Source organism: Alosa sapidissima, chromosome 7 (assembly GCF_018492685.1).
Source record: "Alosa sapidissima isolate fAloSap1 chromosome 7, fAloSap1.pri, whole genome shotgun sequence".
In the NCBI taxonomy this organism is placed as follows: domain Eukaryota; kingdom Metazoa; phylum Chordata; class Actinopteri; order Clupeiformes; family Clupeidae; genus Alosa; species Alosa sapidissima.
The window spans coordinates 12,711,083-12,728,763 of NC_055963.1; the positions used below are offsets into that span (position 1 = coordinate 12,711,083).

A 17,681-nucleotide genomic window follows, 5' to 3' on the forward strand; every position below is an offset into this window, starting at 1 on the left:
GTTCCGGTGCCGGTCCACATCCTGTGACAGTGGCGGCACGGGACGCGCACTGACGCTCGCCGCCGCGCGCTCTCTCTCCCAGATGGCCGTGGCAGCGGGCTTTTGTTTGAGTGGCGCTCGGCAGCGGATGAGCGGGATGGCCATGAAAGATTCATGGCCGCAGAAACACGAGGCCCCTCCGTATGGGGCGCACGGGACCCGCTAAAGTGCTCTGAATTATTCAGCTATTCCTGGGTCGGTGTGCCATTGTGTCACGTGAAGTGTGTGGGGTATATGTTGCCTCTGATTCCAAAGTTTATACACACACACACACACACACACACTTAAATACATATAAGGCAACTCTTCTTGTCAGTGGCTCTGTTTGCATGCAGCGCTGCAGTGCACACGGGCCTGTACTTGTCCCATCTGCCTCCTTGGCATTAATTAATAAACGTGGCTCAAATTCATCAGAGCGAATCGTTATACATCCGGCTGTCCGCTTGGGCAAGATTCTCCCTGGCCTCGGAATGTCTGAAAGGGGCACGAGCAACAACCCCCACCCCCACCCCTGACCACCCACGCAGTGCCCCATGGGCTTGACCACACCCAACAGTACATGGGCTGATGCCAAACAGCTCCACCTATCCAACCACGCCCATCCAGACGCCACAATTTCCTTGAATTTCCCCTAGGATCAATAAAGTATATCTATCTATCTATCTATCTATCTATCTACAATAACTATAAAGGTGCATATGCACATTGCCAGACGCAAAGGCCTTTGTTCAGAACAGCATTTGGGATGGAGGTCCATCAACCCAGTGGAAGGTTTTAGCATTTAGATAAATTCAGTGCTGTGGCTGTTGCTCGTCACAGGTGATGGTCAAAATGGCGTCACCATTCACAATGCCCTTGCTAAGAAGGGAGTGGAGGAGGAGGTAGAGGAGGAGGAGTGGTAGTGGTAGAGGAGATGAGGAGAGGAGGTAGAGGAGGAGTGGTAGTGGTAGAGGAGATGAGGAGAGGAGGTAGAGGAGGAGTGGTTAGTGGGTAGAGGAGATGAGGAGAGGAGGTAGAGGAGGAGTGGTAGTGGTAGAGGAGATGAGGAGAGGAGGTAGAGGATGAGTGGTAGTGGTAGAGGAGATGAGGAGAGGAGGTAGAGGAGGAGTGGTAGTGGTAGAGGAGATGAGGAGAGGAGGTAGAGGAGGAGTGGTAGTGGTAGAGGAGATGAGGAGAGGAGGTAGAGGAGGAGTGGTAGTGGTAGAGGAGATGAGCACTCACCTTCACAGTAGTTGCAGGCCTGTGTGAGAGCCTGGCAGTGTGTCAACATTGAAATCTTAGACACAGGCCACACCCATTACTGTGCCTCCTTACTGGCCTTATACTAGAGGGGAAGAGAATACACACACTCATCATATCATAATCATGATTTAATAACATAATTATAACTTAATATAACATAATAACAATTTATTATAGCATAATAACATAATAACGTTGCACTAGTCAAACAACACAGACACAGATAAGAGTCCACACCCACACACACGGGCACTGTTGTCCACTGCTCACCTCTATGTATGCGGTATCAGTGTTGGCGGTGGGGATGTGGGGCTGCCAGTCTTTGGAGGGTTTGGTCAGGTACTTTGTGTCCGTCACAACCCACTTGAGCCTTGGCCATCCTGTGGGAACACACCACACAACTCTCAATAATCCCACCAGAAATGCAAACAGCATCAGCACGCCTCTCCCAGCTTGGCATGATGAAGAGCATAGAACTAGATATCTCCAGTTGGACATGATGATTTATTTCAGCAGGTGACAATAGGAACACAGGTTCCAGGAGAGGAGCTGACCTTTGAACTGCAGGATCTCTCCGTTGGGGTCTTGGGGAGGCCTTTGAGACACACCTCACTGGGTCAGAGCCAATCCAACGCCACAGCTGCCCAACAGGAAGCCAATCTGCTGACTTCCTGCGTCCTACGGAGGATCAATAGGCAAACACTAAATCAGTGCCGTGGACCATCATCTTACTACATAACGCCAGTTATGAAGCATCAGCTACAACAATGTCCCATGTTGCATGTTTAAAATCATCCAAGCACTGACACGTACCTTGCGAGTGAGTGGCACCTCGATGGGCACAGGAATGACCTCTGCCAGCAGACAGCCATAGAACGCCACCCAGAACATGCCCCGGGTCATTGTTGGGATAGACCAGTGCCACCTGCACACGACACACACAAAGCAGAGAGAAGTTAGTATGGCAATGATCAGCGTTACTGGTCATGGTCACTGTGGGCTGAATCACACAGAGGCTGCGTAGCGACTCACCCGATCGCCAGGCTTGAGGACGGGGTCGCTCTTGGTGCCCAGCTTGTTGAGGAGAGTGTAGGCCAGCTTCAGACTGCGACTCCACAGCTTGCCTGCACAGGGTGGATACAAACCAGGAGTAAGAATTAGTTAGTAGTATTTGTAGTAGTGGTAGTAGTAGTGGTGGTGGTGGTGGTGGTGGTGGTAGTAGTAGTAGTGGTAGTGGTAGTGGTAGTATAGTAGTGGTACTGGTAGTGGTAGTAGTAGTAGTAGTAGTGGTAGTGGTAGTAGTAGTAGTGGTAGTGGTAGTAGTAGTAGTACTACTAAGTATTACTACCATCTAATCATCTGAACTCATCTACCCAATTATGACCTACTACAACATCATATTAAGTTCAGATATGTTTTTTTGGCCATATAATAGTATTGCATTTGAAGCTACAGCACATAGGTCTCAATGAGTTTTGTCCTCTCTGGCTCACCGTAGGTGAGGGTGTAGATGGGCTTGCCGGTGTTGTCCAGCGTGGTGAGGGCGGGGACTCTTGGCCTGGGTGGCCCCCCAGCGGGCCAGCGCTGCCTGCAGGGCTGGGGGCCAGTTACTGACCACACCCAGAGGCTCGCCCTTCACCGGGATGATCTGTCGTCCCTCAGGCCTGGGCGTGCTGGGGTCAGGCCTGGGCACTGCAGGACAGAGGGAGCAACAGAGGACGAATCAGTGCACGGCAATGTTTCCAATGTATTATTTAATATAGGCATGTTCAGTCTGACCATATCTATATAAATTGAGCAATGTTGTATCTTGACAGTCACTCACCTTCCACAATCTCCTCCGCGTCGTCCAGGAAAAACTCGCTGAGTGGCGGGCCGCTTGGGCCTTTTGAGTGTGTTGAGCAGCTGCTGGATCTTAGTGGACACTCTACTGTTCACTGGGACTCCTGCACGCACAAAGAAGGCATCAGTGTCTTCAACACAAACAACACACACACACACACACACACACAACCAGAGACACACACAGTTATCTGCCAAGCTACTCCACAGGGATGCCCACTTTCAGTTCTTGAAGAGCTTGGAAATCTGACTTTTGGGATCATTTAAACTCAACCAAATCCAAGTGCAGTGCTCCCCTCTCAGACTTTTAAATCATTCATGGGGTACAGCAGAGGCAGCTCTCCAGTACTGGGAGTAGGTAGCCCTGGTCTACAACACACATACACGTCTACGGCTGTGCTCCAAATAACACTCTACTCACCCATCCGTCCCAAACTCTGCAGGGAGGAATCACCTCTTTAGCGATCACAGCACTGCTTGCTGAAGTTAGCACACTACATAGGGTGTGAGGTGTGATTTGGAGCGCACCCACGGCTACTGTCCACAGGCTACACAGCATATCACTTCACTTGGCGGTCACCTCTACTTTAGGCTTGTATGTGAAAAATGAGGATCTACAGGCGATACACAGGACACAGAACTAGAGGGACACACTGACTGAGGGTCGAGAGACAGACAGGACAGAGCTCAGTAGTGACCCCTCCGGAGCGGGGTGACTTTGTGTTTGTGTGTGTGTGTGTGTGTGATATTACCTTTACCTCTTCCTACAGCCGGTCAAAATGAAAGCCCCAAAAAAGCACACATGACCCACAAAAGTGGGCCGGATGGGAAACGAGAGGACAGACAAGAATGTCACAAAGAAAAGGAGAACAAAAGAAGAGCACATGAGTTTGTTAGCAGCATTCTCAAGCGCAGCACAGCAGAGCAGAGCAGAGCAGTGCCATGCCATGCCAGCAGCCAGCAAAGCAAAAGATTAAGCATGAATCTCTTTAACTTGGTTAGAATGGCACAATTACAATCCCAACAGCAATAGTCTGACATGTAGCTTTATACAGTGCTGTTTTTAGTAGATTACAGTGTGTGTGTGTGTGAGTATCTGTGTGTGGGGGAGGGTGAGTGGGTTTGGAGAGGAATATATCCAATCCCATTAGCAAAGGCCTGGGCAAATCAGACAAGTGCATACTTGAGCTTAATTACTGAGCTTCAGAGGTGAGACTGCAAACGTCCACACTCTTTAAGCAGCTGACCCCCCCCCCCCCCATCAACCAACCCTGAGCAGACATATGCAGCAACCACCCACCCATTCCAGTCCATTGACAGCAGCCTCCTGTCCAGGCTCACATGGTGAGGGCTCGTCCCTGACTAATTCAGGGAATGTGTTAAATGGTCATTAGCATGGCTCTTTAGCCAGCATCACGGGATATTGATTCAAATCAGCTGGGTCAGCACTAGCGGCAGAGCAAAGGCACACACACACACACACACACACACAGCGCTTCTGAACCCCTGAGTGTCAGTGTGGAGGGTAGAGTTCTGACAAATTACAACTAAAATGTCAACTGAGGAAAAAAACACAAAAAAACAACACATGCACACTAAAAAATGGGCAGGACACACCTTTGGCAAAGTCTATGCTGAAATAAAAGAGTCATCAGTATGAATGATAGCAGAGTGGGAGTACGAGTTTGGGTTGCGGTGGGGAGCCATGGCGCATGGTCTGAGCTTAGACACGCCGGCGCTCTCAACAGAACAATGCTCTGATTCAGCATGGCCATTATAATCCACCACACAACAACCCCCCCCCCAGTGCAGACTGGGAAACGGAGCTGGACAGAGCTGTGGCCAGTGTGCGATGGTTTGGAAGGGTGTCTTATGCTTTCAAAATGGAGGGGCATTCATCTTTCCAGTGTGCAACTTGAAAGTGTGTCAACATTCTGATCGTGATCACAGCTCCCGTGCTTATCCGCATACTGAAGCTCGCCTGTGAACACGAGCGTGCTACACACTGCGGCCTATTGTTAGTTAAGTTGAGCATTATCAGCTTATCCACATCTGAGGCAGCCTATATTTATTCTCAACCCAGTTCCTTAAGCACCGTGACAAGAACACCTACCTAATGAGAGTGAGCAGGGGTACTAGGACATGCACACGTATGTGTTTATGTGTGTAGTCACCTGAATACATAAGTATCTATAGAAAGTATGTGCTTGTACTTCAGTCCATAGCTCAGGTGTGTGTGTGTGTGTGTGTGTGGTGTGTGTGTGGCGCTCCTACCGTCTGCCGTGTCCATCATGCTGGCGCGGCTCTGGCCCCGGCTCATGCCACGCACGGGGGGTATGTCTACCCGCGAGCCCCGGTCCTGCTGCGTGGTGGAGGTAACGTCAGGGGGCACGCTGCTGTTCTCCGCTGCAGGGAGAGACGCGCGGGCAGTGTGGTCAGTTCAACTGACCAGCCCAACATCATACGGCAACACTGCCAGACTCTATGTAACAGTTTCGAGACATAGTTGCTTCCTGATCATTGGCATTGATAATACTGATATTATCTTCTATAGAGTGTCCCAGTGACGCCACTTCTGTTTGCCTCCATGGGACCTATCTTTCAAAAAATTTTGAACGCCAGTCTATGGTGAAAAACAAATTATTTTCTGGTCCCGGTTGACTTGTGCCTTGAATTACCCATATGATGTTTGTCAATTTTAAAGACAATTTTTCATGTAAAGACATTTGCAGTTTGTTTTGTAACTATTGAATTACAACATTGTGAAAGATCATAATTCCAACAACTACAAACCCATTAGTCGCGCTAGTGACGTTAGCTCATTCACAGCCACACTAGATTGTACAAGCATACCAGCAACAGGTCTTAATTGGGCTTTCCTTGCCGATGAAAATCAGTCAGAGGACAGAGGAGTCAGAGGATTAAACACATCAGGTAAGTTGTATGCTAATCTTATCGTTCATTATGTTGAACAACATGTCGAACAACAGTACTTTCTTGACGTGAAAAATTATCTTTTAAATTCACACACATCATATGTGAAATTCGTGGCACAATTCAAACTGGACCAAAAAATAATTGTTATCTCTCCATTAACTCCCGTTCATAGTTTTTTGAAAGACAGGTCCCATGTAGCGGAAGTAAAACGGAAGTCACTGGACACTCTAGGACTGTACCTGACGTTCACCTGCACGCACTGTAGTGCTAACTCATACAGCAGAAATGTGCATAAGAACTCATTCAGCATGCAGGGCATGTAGCCTCCTCAGGACACCTGACACCTGTAAATACCTCCACCTGATTCTGCAGGTATTTACAGTGGACAGGTGAGGCTGTGAAGACCAGGGGTGTCAGCGTCAGTGTGCCAGGGGGGAACCCACCTAAGCGTGTGTGGGCCAGCACGTCGGCCAGGGCGCTGGGGGCGGGCGGGCCCGTGTTCTGGCTTTGGTTCTGGCTCTTGGGCTCGCCGTGGGAGAGGGTGGAGGAGGCGGACGAGGAGGTGGACGAGCCCTGGAGCGAGCGGTTGATCCAGTAGTCGGGGCTCTGCAGGCTCTGGACCAACGCCGCGCTCACCGCAGCCTGCCGGCGGAGGGAGCCCTCGTCCTCGGACGCCGACGACGTGTCTGTGGAGAGCGGAGACGGGCATAAGCACTGGACCTTAGTGGACACCGTACTGTGCACTGGGACTCCTGCACGCACAGAGAAGGCATCAATGTCTTCATCACAGACAAAACAGACAGAAACATACACACATAGAACAAACAACAGTTACACACATAGAAATAAAACACACATACACATAGCCATACACAACATATAAAATATACATACATCATATACATACAAACAAAAAAACTCACACCCACACAAACAAAAACAACAACATTCAAGGCAAGCACACATAAACAACATCCAAACACACTAACAAATGGGAAAAATATGCCAATAAACATGACAGAATTTGAATAGTGTGGTGTGCATGGATGCTCAACTGAACACACGCTTCTTTCTCACAGATATCCATGACTGCAAGCGGACAAAAAACAAAAACAGAGAAATAAAACCCACTCAAAACAAATACACAAACCCATTACACAAACATCTCCAAACAATGTTCTTCTTCTGCTCGTAAACACATGACCTCACCCACTCAGCAACAACATGCGGGGCCTGAACTCTACGCAAAACAAACAAGGGCCCGATACGGGTGATGGCCGAGCACTCAGCTCCTTTACTCAGGGAGTGCAAACAAGGTGACCACCACGGCCATCTCCGGTTGCAAAGCACATGACAGTGTCCGAATTCGTGTTGTGTGCACAGATGCAAAATTGCTTGGCAGCGTTGATTGCAATCCTACCGCATCTCTGGACACACAGCCAATACCCACGCAACCCCCACAGACCCCTGCCGTGAGTGAATATGGTGGTGGAGGAGGATTCGCAGAGCAGGTTTGGCCTTCTCCACTCAACATGATGTCATGTTTTCTGAGCTCACTCAGTAGAGACGCATATGGTAGTACGGGGTAGCCAACGTGCACACAAATGATGTGTGTGTGCATACTGTTGTTGGTGCAGCTACAGTTTGAGTCCACAGGTCAGGTATGTGTTTCTGTGGTCGCATGCATTTGTATAGGTATGAGGACATAGTGTATATGTAGACATAGTGTATGTGTAGACATAGTGTATGTGTAGACATAGTGTATGTGTAGACATAGTGTATATGTAGACATAGTGTAAGTGTAGACATAGTGTACTGTATATGAGGACATAGTGTATGTGTGAGAGACACTCACAAAATTCATGTTTGCATGAGTGCATGAAAATGTGGTTGTGTGTTTGTGTTTGAGCATGCATGTGTGCATGTGTGTGTGTGTGTAGGTACAGTATATGTGTGTGTGTGTGTGTGTAGGTACAGTATATGTGTGCGTGTGTGTGTGTGTGTGTGTGTAGGTACAGTATATGTGTGTGTGTGTGTGTGTGTGTGTGTGTAGGTACAGTATATGTGTGTGTGTGTGTGTGTAGGTACAGTATGTGTGTGTGTGTACAGTATGTGTGTGTGTGTGTGTGTGTGTTTGATGGCCGGTGTGACCTGGCCGGGCAGAGGACAGCAGAAGGCGAGTGGGAGTAGTGGTGCTGGCGGGCCTCACCGGGAGGAGTGCAGTTGTCCACGGGCGACTGGACGAAGGCCGAGCGTCGCTTTGTGGGCATGGGCAGCGCCATCTTCTCCTCTTTGTGCTTCGCAAGCGCAGCTTGCACAGCCTCTGTGTGGATATCTGAGACAGAGGGGGAGAGAGAGAGAGAGAGAGAGAGAGAGAGAGAGAGAGAGAGAGAGGGGGGGGGGGGGGGGGGGGGGGGGGGGACAAGAGTCGTCAAGGGTTAAAAGGACAAAAAGGTCAAGCAGTGTGTGTGTGGGGCAGAGGGGGAAATGGAGAAGAGAAAGAGAGAGCAGCATGTGAGAAAGAGAGAAACAAGAACAGAAAGAGAGAGATATTGTGTGAGAGAGTGAGAGTGGAATAAAGCAAAGACAGGAGATGGACGAAAGATAAACAGACACAAGGAATGAGAAAGAGAGAGAGAGAGAGAGAGAGAAAGAGAGGGGGGAGAGGGAGAAAGAGAGGGGGGGGGGGGGGGGGAGATATTGGTCATGAAAGCCACAGCAGTAAACAGACATGACCTCAGCAGAAGGCATGGGTTCAGACAGATGGCGTGAGGGGCCACCACTATTCTTCCTGCCATGTCTCTGACAGCTCCACAGTCATGTCATCCTCCAACACAGTAACACAGCCACAGAAAACCATCAACGCCTCGCAACGGTCACTTTACTGTGCACAAGTGTGAGTGTGAGTGTGAGTGTGTGTGTGTGTGTGTGTGTGTGTGTGTGTGTGTGTCTGTGTGTCTGTGTGTGTGCGTGCAGACCAAAAAAATGCTAGACAGCTAGTGAATTTCTGCTCCATCTACACCTTAATGGGAAACCTTGCTCTGTTGTCTGTACTCATATGTGTCTGGTTATGTGCATTTGAATGTTACAGGACTGAATTGTGAAAGGATTTAACATGCATGTGCTCTTGTTTACGTGTAACCATAGCAATAGGAAAAGGTCATCGGTGTATTTAAACTTTTAATAGACAGCTAATGAAGAAATACCTAGTGCTGCGTGTTACCTGATCAGTAGTGGTGTGTGTCTCCAGTGCTGGGCGTTAGTGTGTGTGTCTCCAGTGCTGGGCGTTACCTGATCGGTAGCGGTCATCGCGGGCCCCTCCACTGCGGTGTGAGCGATGGTGGCGTGAGGAGGCCGAGGGTCCGGCGTCTGGGCTGGGAGTGGGGTCTGCGCTGGGGCCCGGAGGGGTCAGCTGAATATGAGGATCCACATCTGGAGGACACAACACAGGGTTATCTCTCTCTCTCTCGAACACCACACAGACAGACAGACAGACAGACACAAAGACACAAAGACACACACAGACAGACACACAAAAAAGGTGAAAGAGGGAGCAAACAGCAGGGGGTGAACTTTGAGGTTCAAAGGGCCGATATCTGCGGGGGCTGAAGCCTGTGTGACGTGACGGCAGGCCTCCACACTGCTGATGATGCGCATCAATAGCACATGAAAACCAGAGGGAACTCCCTGCAACACACCGCAGTGATTCAGTGTAACCCAACAACCAAATGTCCCCCTTCAGAACTTCTGAGTAGCTGGAGAACAACAACGATGTCAGCTAACAACAAAAAAGCAAGATGACATAAAGCACAAAGGGGAGCTGTGGGATATGGGGAGGCTTTCACTAGCCTTAAAACCATGGTCATGCTCTCTCTTCGATTTCAACACTCCCTTATCTCGCTGGGAGCTGTGCTGTGCTGTGCTGTGCTGGGAGCTGTGCTGTGCTGTGCTGTGCTATGCTGGGAGCTGTGCTGTGCTGTGCTATGCTGTGTAACGCAGGGCTGACGTGGCCGCGTGCCTTTTTTTAGGCCAGCTAAGGTCAGTCTCTCGTTCTGTGTGTGCACTGTAGCCTGCAGTGGCTCCGCAGCTCTGGGTGAGTCAACGCCGTTACAGGCGTGCTAGCCTTCCATTAATAACGCAGAGCACAAAACAGCACTCTGAGTTTCACCTCAGTTTCACTTCCTCTTTTAGGTTGTGTCAAAATAGATTTGTGTATGTGTGTGTGTGTGTGTGTGTGAGAATGTAAATGTGTGTGTGTGTGTGTGAATGTAAATGTGTGCATGTGTGTGTGTATGTGTGTGTGTGTGTGAATGTAAATGTGTGCATGTGTGTGTGTATGTGTGTGTGTGTGTGAATGTAAATGTGTGTGTGTGTGCTCATGGTGCTGACAGGAAAAGGCAGAGGCCATTGCTTACTCTAAGTCATGTTATGTGTGTTGATGGTTTGGCTCACTAATGGTCGACTTGTTGACATGAGCTCAGCGATAAACATACAACACTATTTATTGCAGTTCACAGGTCTAACACAAACATTTAAACTGGACACGCTGAATAAACATGGACCTAAATATCAACATGTAGGTGAAACACAGTCCCCTTGCTAGACAGAGGGGTGGGGAGCTGTGAACATAGTGGAGTGAAACATGTCTATACATGTCAAACCACAGGGCAGTTCTTAAGTGTGTCACTAGGGGGCACCCAGGAGCCACGTATGATCAGCAGAGCTGGGCAATCAACAACAAACAGCCCAGGATGTTTTGGAAAAACAGTAGATCAATTCCAGTAATAAGGAGGTTAATTAAGTAACACACCCTAATCTATCACACCACCACATACTTTGTGACCCCTCCTCTCTACAGCATTCCAGGGGAAAACGCCTGAAGCTGTTATCTTCACAAACAGTCTCAGCCCTTTAAGGGAAAAATGAAAATAGCTGGCCTAATATTGAGCATGGAGTAGTTAGTTAGATGAGCCAGAGAGAAAGTAATCAAGAGTGTTTCCGGCTGAAGCTGAATTAAAGGTCTGTTTTGTTTGTGATCTTAATGCGGCATAATTTTTTAATCTGACAAGGAAAGGAATCTATAAATATGTACACTGTCACACACACACACACACACGCACGCACACACAAGCACACACACACGGTGTTGTTGTTGTGGCGGAGGGTGGTGCACTTACTCTGGATCTGGGGAATGTAGGGAGCCAGGAGCTTGGCTTTCTTCTTCTCATAGCCCTTCTGGGTGATGTCACCTGGGAAGCAGAACAACAAGAGGCCCTCGTGAGTGTGCCATTGACAGATTACAAACTCTACAAACACACAATCAAAACACACAACCTGAAATGACGCAAATCTGCAGTGTGGCCACAGACACATGTAGTGCAGAAAGAAAACAACCCCCCCCCGCCAAAAAAAAAGTAAACAAAGATGTGGAGCAGGATGGCCATGTGAGCTAGCAGCATATGCGCCCCCCCCCCCCCCCCTCTCCTCACTCTCTCGGGGCAGGGGCTGGCCTTGACCAGCACTCCCACCTCCAAGCACTGGGTAAAGTCCACTCGGTGCAGTCCACATACACACACACACACACACACACACACACACACACACAGCTCCCAACTCTCTTTTTCTCTCCCACATGTGTGTACTCAACCTGTGGAACAATAGCAGAGAGGGAGTAGCAGAGGAGTGGAAAGAGAGGGGAGAGAGAGAGAGAGAGAGAGAGAGAGAGAGAGAGAGAGAGAGAGAGAGAGAGAGGGAGAGAGAGAGAGGTATGGGGGGTGTTGAGGGGGCGACTGTACAATCTCAGTCCACAAACACCTCCTTTCCTCTGCTCAGTGGGAACAGGGCGCAGCTAAACGCTCTGACACACGTCTGTGATAAGCAGTGCAGTGCAGTGCAGTGCAGTGCACACACACACACACACACACACACACACACAAAGAGAGAGGTACAGATAGAGGGATGAAGTGGATGGCAGAGACAGTGGACATTAAACAGACAGCCATGCTGAAAGCACAACGAGAGAGAAGAAAAGAGCCCAAACTAAAGTGTTGAGTTCCCGCTCGCTTGGCTGTGACACACCTGTGTCAAGGCACTGATGCTACTCGCTATTCTAGATGCGGTGCAGTCTTCTGCCTCCACAGGGGGGTGGCCAGGACTGAGAAAGCTGTTTATGGTGTCTGTTGACACTGTGTTACAGACACCATAGATATAGACTCGCCAATGTTCTCCTTGTTGTGACAGTAAGTTTCCTTCCAGGATTGTGGCTCCATAGGCAGTGTGTTTGTGTGCGTACGTTTCAGGTTCCTAAGAGTGATCCCAGATGTCCAGGCGTGGGGTATCTGCTCTGGGTGATAAGGGCGATAAGGGAACTCGGCTGTTTGTTTTGGTTGGGGTTTTATTTTTGGACTGAAGCAATAAAAAAAGCCAACTTGAGCCTCCACATGCAAGCCGGAGAGAAAAAGGCAGAAAGAAAAGATAGAGAGAGATAGAGAGAGAGATAGAGAGAGACAAAGGCAGAGCTGTGTGAGCAAGACCAAGAGAAAAAAAGGAATGAGTCAGTGGAAAGAGGCAGGGAGAGAGGGGTGTATGGGATTCTATTTTTTTTCTCTCTCTCTCTCTCTCTCTCTCTCTCTCTCTCTCTCTCTCTCTCTCTCTCTCTCGTGCTCGTTTGGATGTGGAGAGTCGCTCAGCATTCAGAGATGAGTTCATGCCTGGTTACCCTTTCTGCCTGAGAATGTGGCCTAGAAACACAGCAGCCCCTGCCTGCCATCTCCACACACACACACACACACACACACACACACACACACTTCTCTCCTCATGTTGCCTCTCTCTCTCGTTCTGTTCAATTCAATCGAGTTTTGCTACTTCAATTCAAATATGCTGTGCTGGCATGGCCAGATGCAAGGCATTCAGATCAATGGTGTTTTTAAGTGATCGGCTCAGACAAAAGACACTGCCCTGAGACTTACTGAGACTTACAAATAGGACCTTTCTCCTCTTTCTCACGCGCTTGTACACACACGTACACACACACACACACACGCCACTAGCAGACTGAAAACATCTCCACATAAGCAGAAACAGAAACACATACATACACACACAACTCTGGCAGCTTGTAAACAGCTCCTTCACACAGAAACACACACGAAAGCGCACACACACACACAAACAGGGGCATATGGCTGGCTGCAGTCAAGGGGAGATGGATGGGTTTGGGGCAGTGTGTGTAGAGGGACTGGAGTGGCATTGTTCCACTGGGCAGTGCCCTGTGTGACTGATGTCATGTTGGGGGGGGGTGGTAGTGGCACTAAGCTGACAGACAGAGAGGAGTCTGTGTTGGGCACAACAGGCTCAGACTGGCACTAGAGCTCCACTAGGCCCAGGCTCACTACCACGCCGCCCACCCACTGACTGGGCCAGCTTTGTCCTGCGGCAGACCCCCCCTTCGGCTCCGGGGCCCGCTCTGGCCCTTTCGGCCGCTAAGGGCCACTCCGTGTTTCTGATCAGACACGCCCGGCAGGGTGCCATCACCGGTGGCCAGAGTGGACGGAAAACGAGGAGCAGGGGAGGAAGATGACAGAGGTGTGAAAAGAGTGGGGGATGAGAGGGAACGAGGGGCGTCAAGCCGCCTTGGAAGGAGCAACGCTCCATATAAGGGGAAAGTACCGCTCAGTGGCCTAGCACCAACGTGACCCTACCTGGCCAGGACAGAGGGGAGACTGTGAGGGGAAAACGCAACGCTCACACAACTGCTGTTCTTTTCCACTGAAGCTGCAGTGAAACTGTTCCAGTGGCAGAGATGGTGGCGAACATGAAAGTTGGGCAGGCACGTGGACATGTGAATGTGTGTGTGTGTGTGTGTGTGTGTGTAAGGGTCAGTGAACAGGATATGAAGATTACCCCACCCCTGCTCCCCTGCCAAGTGGCCAGCGGTGTGTGTATGTGTATGTGTATGTGTGTGTGTGTGTGTGTGTGTGTGTGTGTGTGTGTGTGTGTGTGTGTGTGTGTGTGTGTGTGTGTGTGTGTGTGTGTGTGTGTGTACGTGTGTGTGTTGATCAGGAGGAATGTGCTGATTGTGGGGGACGGTACAGTCCAGCTGGCCAGGACTCACAACGCTGTTAGCCAGTGCATAGCGCTGGCATGTGTGTGTGTGTGTGTGTGTGTGTGTTTCAAATGTTTACAGTGGAACTACAGTGCACCAGTGTAAGCTGCTATGTATGTCAGTGTGTCAGCACATGAATTTACACTGCATGCCTGTTAGCGAGACAGACCAAAAGAAGGTTATTGTGTGCGTATGTTTATGTTTATATGTGTGTATGTGCGTGTGCTGGGAATGTTTATCTGCTGTGTATGTGTGTGTGTGTGTATGTGTGTGTGTGTGTGTGTGTGTGTGTGTGTGTGTGTATGTGTGTGTGTGTGTGAACTGGAGTGGGAGCAGAGGAAATGATCTGCATGTTGGCCTTCCTGTCCCATCAGGCCTCGGGGTGACTGGAAAAACCCAGGAGCAAAGGGAGGAAGCACACACTCCCGACACTAACTAACACACTACACTGAAACATACACACAGACACATATACACACAGATGCACACAACACCCATTAGATAGTGAGGACAATAACAGGGTATGTTGATAATCAGAGAAAGAGAGGGAGAGTGCAGTTCTCTGACCTCGACCGGCCCTCTGAAAGGGAGGGTGTGTGTGAGAGAGAGAGAGAGAGAGAGAGAGAGAGAGAGAGCAGAGTGGAACACTCCTGAGAAAACAGCTCCAGCATGATGACATCACAGCCTCTTTATCAACATCTGCCTTCTGTTAGACTGGAGCCACGGTAACCAGCCACGGTCCAGTCACTTCCTATGACCTCTGACCCCAGCCGACTGTGCGGGGGAGTTCAGAGTGAGTGAGTGTCTAGGCGTAAGGCAGAGATGGAGAGAAAGACATGATAGACTGGAAGTTCAAGAGAAAAAGAAGACAGACATTCAGAGAGAGAGAGAGAGGAAGAGATGGAAAGAGCGAGATACGAAAGAGGTAAAGAGGGAGAAACAATGTTCCTGATTCAGGTTCGGATTCAGAGGGATTTATCGGTCACACACTTTGTAACAGTATAAAATTAGTAGCGTATAATAGGTTGGATTGGTTAAGAAAGATAAAGTCAGACACAGAGTCGCTAAGAAGAGTAAAGTAGGGCGCAGGAAAGCCAAAAGTGAGAGCGATTTTGAACAGTAATGCTGCCTGACAACACAAGGTCAGGCTACTGTACGTTCTGGTGAACACTGGTGGTTAACGAACTGGCTGACTCCAAGATGACTGACCACTCCAGCAGCCACAAGTGCCCATCTCTGGCTGCTCCCCTCGCCAATCCCACCATGGGATCGCATCCACCCACACGCTCACACCCACTCCCACAGGCATGTTTTCATAATTCGTGTGAATCATTCAGGAACCTGACTAAGCGAAAAACGCCATGACAAAACCTCCAGTCACGAAGAGCTTATTATATAAGCCCCCCTTTCTTGCCTTTTGTCTTGGGCTCTTTAATTCAGCGGCCAGAATGCACAAGGGCCAGATTTAGCCTCAGATGAATGTCAAGGGGCTTCAGAGACACAGCCAGCATGGCTATTACTAATAAGACAATGCGGTGAGCTATTTGGAGATAGTGCTGGGTAAGGCACTGAGAGCACTGCAACCAGATGAAATGGATGTAATCACACACACACACACACACACACACACACACACACACACACACACACACACACACACGCAGGCACGCACGAAAGAGGAGCGTGTGTGTTGAGGCAGGCGATTTCTGATAGACCCCGCTCCCCTCCTCTACATTCCCCACGTGCGTAACTGATTAAAGCATCACACCACACCGTCCCAGTGGCCGCGGTTCCCGGAACAGCACAGCACAGCGGGTGCATTGCAGCGGCGGCCAGGCCATTTGGTGCAAGCCGATAGCCAGGGCCAGAGTGAGAGGGGCAGTGGCCATGGCGATGGCACATTACATCTGCTTCTGCTTCCTCTTCTCCCTCTAGCTGCTCGCGCCATTCCTCATGAGGTTGGGCGATTATGTCATCCTGCCATTTGCCGTGCATAGCCTCCTACTTAGTGGCACAAATACGCAAACAAGGACGCTGCTACAAACACTCTCACTTGTGCAAACGCACATACGCGCACGCACGCACGCGCGCACACACAAAAACACACACAAACAAAAACACACACACAAACACAACACACAATCCGCTCACACTAACCATAACATAATCAGACACCCAAACAAAAATAAAGACGCACAAAGACACAAAGACAAACACAGACACAAAAACACACACGTGTACACAGCCGAGTGGTGACCATAGCCAAACCCGCCTCGGCCCACGGAACAGAACCATAGCAGCGCTCATGGCCGTGGTAGCGCTGGGTGCGCTCACGTGGCGCTGCGGGAGACCAAGCTGAGGCCCTGGCACCGCCGTCCACCCTCCTCTCTCCGCCTGGGCGAGGCCCTCCCCCTCCTCTACGCTCTCCCGAGCCAAAACACCTACACAAGCGCAGCTCAGCCTCCACCTACATCCACATACTGAGCGTGCTCAGTGCCATGGCAAACTTTGCTCTCTCCTCGACGAGCAAACTCCACAAACCTGTTCAACCGTAGCTGTCACTTTCAGAGTTGTAACAAAATCATCTGAAGAGAGAGTCGTGCTGGATGACAACACTCAAACAAGTTTTGTTGTTTAGGTAACGTGTAAGCAAATTAGTGGTTTAAATGAAAGAACAACTCTGGCACCTCACACTGGGTCCTATTATCTCATAGCAGGACAATCCAAAAACAAATCTTCCATCACATGCCGTGTTATAATCCAAACCTCAGTAATCCCTGATTAGAAGGGAATCTGAGGCGTGCATGAGCAGGGCATGAACAGGGAATCTGACAAATGGAATAGGCTCAGTGTTTCCTCTATGTTGATTTGGTAGTGGCGGCCCCCCCACGGTTTAATTGTCTTCCCCCACGGTATCAGAAATGGAGCAGACGTACAATAGTCGCAGTTGCCTTTCAAAAATCATTGTGCAGACCTGTTGTAGATTCTCCAAATATACAGCTCAATCACAACTGAAAATAATGCCTCATTTTGTGTGAATAGAGGTGAATACATATCATTGTTTGTGTTGCAGCGAAGTGTCAGTTGTCAGTTCCGTGGGACGGGGGGTTCGGACAGGCCTGCCCCCACTGTTTAAAAAAAATCCTAGAAGAAACACTGAGGCTAGCGTGTTAGCAATCTCTGGATCTAGCCCAGCAGGATGCAGTTTGCCTAGGTGGTGTCAGGTCATCACATTCTCTTTCAGTATGAAGTGTCCACTCTCGGCCTTTGCTGGGCAGGCACCAGAAATGAAAAGATTCCTGCTTATTTGCATTCAATTTGCATCTGCCTGCTTCAAGTTACAGCTGTTGACTTGTTGGTAAACAAAGAAAAGACCTCGAAGACAAGCAGCAAAGACATATATTTGACTGGAGAAACTCTTGCACGAGCAACAAGCCCACAGAGATAAACATAAATACAGGGGTTTACAGGAAAGGAAGTGGCGTCAACCATGGGGTTATATTTTTAGCGGGAG

General features: G+C 49.5%; 1 protein-coding gene across 1 annotated transcript in view; it reads right to left on the reverse strand.

The window, feature by feature from the left end:
- dip2ba (disco-interacting protein 2 homolog Ba) overlaps positions 1 to 17,681 on the reverse strand; it is a 51,171-nt gene that overhangs the window by 17,820 nt on the left and 15,670 nt on the right. The window contains 17 exon segments of the mRNA XM_042097791.1: positions 1,261 to 1,363; positions 1,552 to 1,661; positions 1,836 to 1,862; positions 1,865 to 1,895; positions 1,897 to 1,959; positions 2,095 to 2,175; positions 2,177 to 2,206; positions 2,314 to 2,405; positions 2,775 to 2,832; positions 2,834 to 2,973; positions 3,107 to 3,155; positions 3,157 to 3,227; positions 5,398 to 5,529; positions 6,504 to 6,746; positions 8,270 to 8,395; positions 9,352 to 9,492; positions 11,238 to 11,309. Coding sequence (XP_041953725.1) covers positions 1,261 to 1,363; positions 1,552 to 1,661; positions 1,836 to 1,862; positions 1,865 to 1,895; positions 1,897 to 1,959; positions 2,095 to 2,175; positions 2,177 to 2,206; positions 2,314 to 2,405; positions 2,775 to 2,832; positions 2,834 to 2,973; positions 3,107 to 3,155; positions 3,157 to 3,227; positions 5,398 to 5,529; positions 6,504 to 6,746; positions 8,270 to 8,395; positions 9,352 to 9,492; positions 11,238 to 11,309 — 1,569 coding nt within the window.